This window comes from Trichosurus vulpecula, chromosome 1, assembly GCF_011100635.1.
Source record: "Trichosurus vulpecula isolate mTriVul1 chromosome 1, mTriVul1.pri, whole genome shotgun sequence".
NCBI lineage: Eukaryota > Metazoa > Chordata > Mammalia > Diprotodontia > Phalangeridae > Trichosurus > Trichosurus vulpecula.
Window position 1 is genome coordinate 141,737,159 of NC_050573.1, and position 9,565 is coordinate 141,746,723.

The following is a 9,565-nucleotide window of genomic DNA, read 5'->3' on the forward strand; positions in this document are numbered from 1 at the left end:
TTGGAAGTCATCTAATCCACCCCCTTCATTTTCTTTCCTCTTTCTTTTAATTTTTAATTATTTTTCATTTTACAAGTGTTTATTTTTCTATTCCACCCACTTCTTTCTCCTCATTGGATAAACAGAAAAAAACATTAAACTTTTATATCAAATATGCATAATCAAGCAAAGCAAATTCCCACATAGGCCATATCCAAACCAGATGAGGCAAGAAAGACTTCGGATGGTTAAATGACTTGTCCCCAGTACCATAAGTAATAAGTGGCAGAGCTATGTTTTCCTTTCCTTTCACCATAGTGTTTAAATTATGAGGTCACACAAAGAACTTCCTCATGACAATACAAATATAAGTTCTTTCATACAAAGAAAAACAAGGCGGGTAGAATTACCTGTCTGAAGTGGTGTCACTTATGGGATGCTTCATTCCTGACCCATTTTTAATTGAGTCCTGCCTTGTAATCCCATGAGGTCGGCTTTTGTCTATAGAAGGGGCAGGCAGGTCCCCTTGGGTTCCCTGGTACTGAGCCTGTTCATGTAGCTTTGCTTTCTTCTCCTGAGGAGCCTCTTCATTCCGCATCCCGCGGAGAGCCTGTTGGTCAGGATGCTGGGGCGTGTTAGAGCCACTGTTATAGAACCAAGCTCCTGATTTAGTGAGGATTTCTTGTTGTTTTCGGCACAAATTACATACCCACATAACCTGCACACACAAAAAAGGAGAGGCAAAAAAGATGTAACTGCTTTAATTAATTGAAATCCAACAATCATTTATTAAGCATCTACTACATGCCCCAAAAGTACAAAGACAAAATCAAAACAGTCTCTAAGCTTTAAAAGCTTACACTGTACCACTTTTACATTTTATTTCTGTAAAATGAGGAATAGAACTAGATCACCTATAAGGATTTTTCCAGCTCTAAAGACAACTGGGCATGCATTAGAGTTCGAGTTAGGGTTAGCCTATGGAGCTATTATGACTTTGAAGATGACAATATGGAACTACCACAAAGCTAGCACAAAAATATAAGGATATTCCCCTTCAGGTTCATTTCTTTTTATTAACGATAACAACAACAAAAACAAACAAAACAAAATTTGTTCAATTCAAGGACATTTTTCATGCTTTATGTAATGAAGCATTTGATTTGATCCACCGTCTTTATTGTTATTTTGGCTATTAGCTTTATCAGAGAACATAGGTATATATTTTTGTAAATGTCCCACAGTCCCTAAAATAGTACTAGACATATAGTAATGCTCAATGAATATTTCTTGATTGATCTATGGTATAAGGGAAAAGGACAACCTTTTCAGAAAACCTTAGTTTCAATCCTTGGCCTGACACTTATTATCTGCAGAACTTGTTGCAAGTCACCTAACCTTTCTGGTTCTCAGTTTCTTCATCTGTAAAAGGAGAGGGTTTGGACTAGGCAACCTTCAAGATCCCTTCCAGCTCTACATCTAAGATCTCAAAAAGTTGAAAAAGACAGCTAGCATCCTGGATGACAGAGAGGTAGGCTTTTCAAAGATCTTGAGAGGATAAAGCAGTGTAATGAATCTAACATGATGAAATTTAATAGGGAGAAATATAAAGTCTTATTCTTAAATTCAAAAAATTAACTCCATAAATATAATATGGGACAGGTATGGTTAGAAAGGAATTTTCCTTTAAAAGGCCTAGGTATTTTAATGGCCTACAAGCTCAACATGAACCAACAATGTGATGTGGCAGTCAAAACAAAAGCAGATATGACATTGGTCTTCAATAACAGAGGCACAGCTTCCAGGGATCAGGAGGTGATGGTATTATTGTACTATGCCCTGGTCAGACCACATCTGGAGAAGAGGATACAGTTATGGAGATCACAGTTTAGGAAGAACATCAATAATATGGAGAATGCCAAGGAACTGGCAAACAAAATGACATTAGTCAACAAGCACCTTCCTCTGTGTTTAGTAGTGGGGAGAGAAAGAATGGCAAAAAAAAATCCTTGATCTCAAAGAGCCTACAGTCTAATGGGGGAGACAAATTTAGCCCCAATGTTAGCAAAACTTCTTAATGACTAGAGTTATCCAAAAATGGAATGAATGGGATGACTAGGAATATGTTCTCCCCATTAGAAGTCTTTAAGCAAAAGCTAGGTGACTACTTGTCAGGAATGTTGGGGTAGGGAGTCTTTTTTGGGTGTTGATTGGGCCCAATGACTACCAAAGTCCTTCCTAACTCTGATATCTGTGATTTTGTAAAATATTAAGTTCTAAAATATAATTTCAGAGCCAAAGCAATGTTTCTAACACCAATGTTAAGCTCTATATCTTTTCTCCTCCTGTCCTAATCCTTTCCTTCTTCAAAGCCCAACTCAAACCAGTCTCCTTCTTGAAGCCTCCCCTAACTAATAATTCCATCCTCAAATAAGCTTTACCTCACTGTAAAATCCTAATTCATTTTCATTTCATCCCATATGGCTGGGCATTTTATTTGTATATTGTCTTCTATTGTTTTGATTCTAAAATACTTAAAATATTCAAGGGTATTAATCAGATTCTTTATTCCTATTGTATTCTATATAGTGTCTTTCACAGTAAAGACTTAATAAAAACTTGTCAAATTTAATTTATCTGAATCCATCATGAACCAAAATAAAAGTCAGTAAAGCATGTGGTACAATTATGCCAGTATCTATTTATTTGTAATTTATAGCCTGCCTTCTTCCAAAAGGATTTGGGACAGCAATTATACCAGTATGTAAGTGAATTTAATTCTTAGAAGAATTATTTCTAGCATGCAAATACGATCTTCCCTAAAGAAAAGAAAATGAATTGTTGTCTTATGGCTTAATTTTCTTTTGCTAGGGTTAGTTCAAATCAGGACTAAATGAAATCCTTGTAATCCACCAATGTGCTGACAGAAATGCCATATTTCAGGCTCAAATTTCAGCCTTTGTCCACCATCTTGTGACAAAAGTTGGTACTGCAGGTTTCTCAAATAAAGTAAAAAATGCATCAGAGAAAGAACATAAGCTAGAACATTCTATCTTAGATTGTAAAGGACTGCATAAAGTTCAGTTACTTCAACCATTGCTTTTTGAAAACAAAAAAAAATAAGGCCCAGATATATTCAATGACTTACCTTCAATGTCACAAAACTAATTAGCAAGTTGTGACTAGAACTCATCTTCTAAGTAGTTCTAGCCTCGTGCTCTTTTCTACCCCATGTTCCTCTAAATTCAGCTACACTGTGCTTTCTTTAAAGTAAGTGAAGCATATCATTTTGGTTCAAATAACTGTGCTTCTTCCATTCTGTTCCCATGTCGATTCCAGCTCAAGGTGATTATGAGTTCTGCAGAAATCCAAGTTATGGGCAGGTCCTATCAAGTTCAAAAAGTTTTGGTACTGTCTGTCATGCTGAGGACCAGCCTAGCTAAGTAACAGACTGTATGTCTGTCAACTGAAAACTAACCATGCCAAAATGTTGGCCACCAATTGATGGCAGGTTGCAAAAAGTATCCACTGTGGGAAGGAGTAATTTGCATTGGTGGAAGGAGTACTTACACTGATGAAATCAACAGTGTTTAATGTATGTACGGTCATATGGGGAAAATTGAATCCCATGAAGTTGTCATGAATTTGTATGACACCACCATATATCTATCTTCGAGAACCACATATCTATCATGGAATAACAATCTTCCCACACACAATTAAAGTAAATTTGATAAACTGGAAGACAGATAGCTAATCAATCACTGTCACTCAGAGACAACCTTCACTTGCTTTTCCCCCTCTTTTTCCTCCTGACTATATTCACTAACTACCACCATATATATTGGTGGGTGCCAGGTCATATAAAATTTACCTTCATTTCCTCCTTTACCTTTTTTTTTCTCCATTCTCCCCTCTCAGAAATGACTTAGTAACTAATAACTTATTATCTTATGAGTGAAGTTAAAGCCATTTGTTCTGAAGAAAGTAAAAGAATAAAAAAAAAACATGTAGTCTTTTATGTCTGCTTATAACTTCCCAGATAAAGATGGTGCCATTAGGAGTGAATACATTTTGAATTAGTCTTCTGCTGATGGTCATGGATTTGCATGGCTCGAGGTGCCACCTATGATCATAAAACAGGGCAAAATTATTTCTCTTGGATTTTTTGGACCACATTTATGATTTCATTAATGTAGGAAAATCCTGATAAGGAAATTCCCTGTATCAATAAAGATCAGTAGCTGTTCTGCAATTTAGTCTTTAGAAATATGTCTGGTGTACTTAGAAGTTAAGTGACTTGCCTCCCTTGGTCACATGTATGATGCAGAGATGGCATGTGAAGCCTAATTCTGAGTCTTCCTAATTCTGAGATTGGCTCTCTATGCTTTGTGCTATGCTGCCTCTAACTTTTCTCATAATGTAATAAAGTCTCACAAGATGACTTCATTAGAACCATAGAGCTAACTGCCTATCCTGTAATATAACCTATAAGGATTATAATTTTAAAGGCCTGAAGAAGGAGTTTGCTTATGGAATTCTCCAGTCAGGGCAAATTAGCTTTGTTGGTTATCATCATCAACAACCACCAAAAAAAATTTATCATGTACTCATCACATGCAAGTCAACACTAGACACTGGAAACATGAAAAGATAGAAGACTCTATCCCTATCCTCAAAGAGCTCATCATTTAGATCAGAGGGGAAAAAACAGATGCATTAAACACTACTAATAATAATAAATGTCGCATACAATGAACACCAAATACTACTAGACAGTAAGTGCTACTGGAGTTCAAAGAAGGAAAGACAGTGAGACTTAGTAATTTAAAGAAAGGTATTCAGAAGTCTGTAGTACAAGCATCAGAATGTCCAATCAGCCCTATACAGAGAAAAGATCTATTGGGCTAGGATGCTAGCTATCTTATGAAGACAATATTAGGCACAAGTGAAATTACAAAGTGTTTGCCTATCTTTGTAATTCCAGTGCACAACTCAGTGCTTGACACATATGCCCTTAATAAATGTTGACTTGACTACTTATGTAATCTTGGGAAAATCATTTAATTTCTCTGTGCCTCAATTCTCTAATCTATAAAATAAAGGCTTTGACCTAAATTATCTCTAAGGGATCTATAAGTTCCAAGAGTGATCATCCTGCCTTTACTGGTAGACCTCTAGTGAGGGACTGCCAACTACCTCCTGAGGCAGCCTATCTCATATTTGGATAACTCCAATTGCTAAGAAATTTTTCTTTGCATCAAACCTACATCTTCCTGCCAGTAACTTTCACCATGTTCCTCCTAGTACCTTTCTCTAAAGACTTGTCACTCTTGACAAGGCACTTATCATGTTACACACACACACCCTAAAGTCTTATCTTGTCTAGATTAAACACCCCTAGTTTCTTTGACTGATTCTTACACTGCATGGACTCAAGACATTTTCATCATCTTGTCTGCCCTCTTCCCTCCCTTACCAATATCCTCTCTAAAGTGTGATGCCCAGACAAAACTCCAGATTGGCCCTAATGAGGGCAGAATCCAGTTGTGCTGGGACCTGCTTGCTCATGGAAGTTATGCTTCTCTTAATGAAGTCCAATAACCCATTAACTTTTTTGACTGCCATTGTAAGCCACTAATCCCTGTAGATCTTTTTTTCAGACAAAATGTTGTTTTCTCAAGCCTCTTTCACCTTCAATGTGGGAAAGTGAACTTAAGTGTAAGATTTTACATTTATTCCTAATTGATTCTATCTTCTTACCTTCTGTCAAACATCATAACCTGCCAACTGAGAATTTTTAAAATATTTTACCAAGATGTAAGCAAACCACACCCATTACATTCCATTGAACTCCTAGTTTAATAGCTCTGGTAAAAACAGAATTGAGATTAGTCTGGCTTGATCTGTTATTGACGAAACCATGCTGACTCTTCGTTATCGATGCCTCCTTTTCTAGATAATCTGTAATTATCACTTTAAAAAATACATTCCAATATTTTGTCTTAAGTCAATTAAATTCAATGGCCACATATAGTGCCCATTCTCTTCCAGCATTTGCACTTCTCCAATGTTGCATTCTGCTGCTTGCTACGATTTTTTAAAGAGCACTGACAGAGGCTCAGTAGTCACATCTGCTAGTTCTCTCTGAACCCAAGTATATAGTTTCAATTCAATTCAATTTAATTCATACCAATTCAAAAGTCTTTCTATTGGCATTAGTTTTATCTCCCCTGTCCTGGATATAGAGTAGTTGCATCTGTTAGGAACTCTGATCTGTTACAGAAGTGGTAGAGACTGAGCTCTGAGGAATGACTTCAACTGAACTAAACTTTCGCCTTCAACCCTACCCACTTTATAACTTCACTATTCCCGTTGAAGGCACCAACATCCTTTCAGTCACCCAGACCTGCAGCCTAGGTGCGATCCTCAATTCCTCATCTCCTTCTTACCCCTTTTATCCAATATGTCGCCAAGGCCTGTTGACTTTACCTTCATAACATCTCTCACATGTGCCCCTATCTTTCCTCTGACACTGCTACCAGTGCAAGCTTTCATCTTCTCCTGCCTGGACTATTACAATGGCCTGCTGATTGGTCTTCCCATTTTACTTCTCCCTCCTCCAATCCAGGTGTCAAAGCGATATTTCTAAAGTATAGGTCTGACCATATCATCTCATATTTAATAAACTCCAGTAGATCTCTACCTCCAAGATAATTTTTTCAATCTCTTGTTTGCTATTTAAAGTTCTTCATAACCTGCTTCCTCCATTTTTCCAGTCTTCATGCACTTTTTACCTCCCCTTCTCCACCTACTCGATGATCCAATGACACTGGCCTCTCTGCTATTCATTGAGCAAGACACTCCTTCAAATTCCACAGATTTTCTTTGGCTGTTCCCCAGGCCTGGAATGCTCTCCCTCTTCATCTCTACCTTTTGGCTTTCTTGGCTTCCTTCAGGTCCCAGATAAGATCCTACCTTCTACAAGAATCCTTCCACAATCCCTTTTAATTCCACTGCTTTCCCTCTGTTGATCATTTCCCATTCACTCTGTACATACTTTGCTTGTACATAGATGTTTGCATGAACTCCCAGATGATAGCCTTTCAGAAAAACAACCTTGTTCCACAGCATTTCTTCACAGAGGACATCTGCAGTACTCTGCACCTTAAAGATTATTCTGGAGGCACATTCCTCAGTCTTTAGAATCTTATGAGCTGTAAAGCAAGAGGATGGGAATGCATGGCTGCCTCTTGGAATCTCTCCCTATCTTTTGCCTAGGGTTAAAATTAAAAAGCCTCAGGGAAAGAGAGGGTAGGACTAGGTTAGGAACAGGAAGGGAATCGATTTGGCTTTTGGGATTATCAAAAGAAAGTAAATATAAAGTTTATGGAAAGGTAAAAGAGCTGCTGAAAACCTTTGAAAATGAGCTAACTGTTAACTTTGTGCTCGAAATTTTAAAGTGCAGGTGCCTAATAGCCCTGAAAAACTGAAGTTTTGATTTTGCAGTTATAAATCCAGATTTGGTTTGGCTGAAGTTTGTCCTCTAACTAAATTATGGTGTGGTGAAATGTGTTCTCCTATTAATTGTGGCATTTAATGCAAAAAAAATGCTGGAAAAATCAATGGATCAGGGAAATTTGAATTACACGTGCTCTTAGAACTTTATTAAGCAAGTTATGTTATCTCTGTTTACCTCTATAAAGAGGAAAATAATAATTATACCCACCTCCCAGGGTTGTTGTGAGGATCCAAATGATCTGGTAATAATAAAGTGCTTCACACAGTGCCTGGCATATGTATGTAAATGTTAATTGTTGTTATTGCTTCTTTGATTGCGTAATATGATGACTCTATACTGGACAGAGTGGTCCGGTGTGAAGCAATGATATTTATTTTAATTAAATGTGGTTGCCCCATGCTGAATTATCCTATGTCGGGTTTCATATAAGATAATTTGGAAAGGCATTTGGCTGCATTGATACCATCTGACTGGTAATAAGTTTCATTTCATGTTTTAGATACATGATGTGTCAGAAATGCTGTGAGAAATCACTATATCAGAAATGCTGTAGATAAATAACTTCTCTTTTAATCTGGCTGCTGTTAGATTACAAATTGAGCTGTCAAAAGAATGTGATAAAAATAGGCATTTGAAAACTGTTAAATATTGAATGGGGTATATGTTGTTTTGAAATAGACAACAATTTGCTGTTCAAGAGAAAAGTTGTATAGACCCAATAAGATGTCTTTATCTGTGAGGCCCCTTGAGACTTTGTATTAAGGCAGGGTCATAAGATCTTATTAGATCTACTGACCACTTGTCAGAAAAACTAAAATAGTGAAGTTGGAGAACCTGAAACCAAGAAAATAAAACCCCATTCCTTGCCAAAAGGTGGGGAGGACAAGTTTCCCATAATAAAGAGAGAGATTTTATTTGAAAAATTTTGGCTGTCACATTAAAATTATGAAAATATATAGGGTGGTTTAAAGGTATAACTACTATACATTTATATGAGTCAACTATCAGGTATTCACTGTATGTCTGAAACCCTAGATTGTGGTTAGTTTTAATTTATAAGTAAAGGATAAATGACATGTAACTGTTAGGGAACTATGAGAAAACTAATAATATTCAAGCCCTACATTACGGTTACTGAAATTTTACCATTTGAGATAAACTTTCATGTGACTATGATACCATTTTGAGTTTGCTTTCAGGTATGGTTGTTGGAAGTATTATTAAGTCACTATTCCACTAGTCAAAGATAAAATGATACATGCTGCACTATGAGAAGTGCTACAGGTGGATGTTTGTTCCTGGACAAGTTGAGGGGATCCTCTTTACTCAGTTTCCCCACTGAACTCTTTTCTTTTTGAACAGGAAATTTCCCCATCTGGTTAATCCTGAGCCTGGTTTTTAATAACTTCTGCATAATGTGAATCTTTACTACATGATTGGCTTGCCAGATATGACTCATGCCTGAAATCAAACAGAGGTAAGGGAGTTTTCCCCTGTTATGGTATATGCCAGGTCAGTCTGTGCCATTGAACGAATGCATCTTAACATCATTATAACTATATCCCTCTTTTTCTTTTCATAGCAAATTTCTATCATCAGGACAGGTGAGCAGTAGAAATTTTATAAGTACAATACTAAATCTATTAATAGATTGACACTGGAACAACTCTGAGTTACTATAATAGGATGCAAGTATGATAAATCTTATCACTTTAATTTGTGTTTGTGGTCAAATTTCTAGGATACATACATACATATATGATTGGCTTCCAAATGTTTCTAACGGGAAATTCAGGCTTTGAGCACGTTTTAGTAACAAGTTCTCAAAATTTGACTAAGGATTTTACATGTAAAATTGCAATGATAATTATAAGGAAAGTGAAATTATTTTTCCATTTTGAAGTATCAGTCTAACAATTTTAAAATATAGATGGGTTTATTTTACAAGTTAGACCCTTATAAATTAATTTTTAAAGATTCTTATATGAGGTGCAGGTTTTAGATAAAAATGAAAACAGCAAATGGTATATAAAACTGAAATTCTCTAAAGTCTCAGGTGAATTA

General features: G+C 36.4%; 1 protein-coding gene across 1 annotated transcript in view; it reads right to left on the reverse strand.

Annotated features, from left to right (window-relative positions):
- Window positions 1-385: 385 nt before the first annotated feature.
- The window catches only part of LOC118834859 (regulating synaptic membrane exocytosis protein 2-like), a 33,843-nt gene continuing 24,663 nt past the window's right edge, over window positions 386-9,565 (reverse strand). The window contains exon 4 of the mRNA XM_036742302.1: window positions 386-697. Coding sequence (XP_036598197.1) covers window positions 386-697 — 312 coding nt within the window. The remainder of the gene's footprint in view (window positions 698-9,565) is intronic.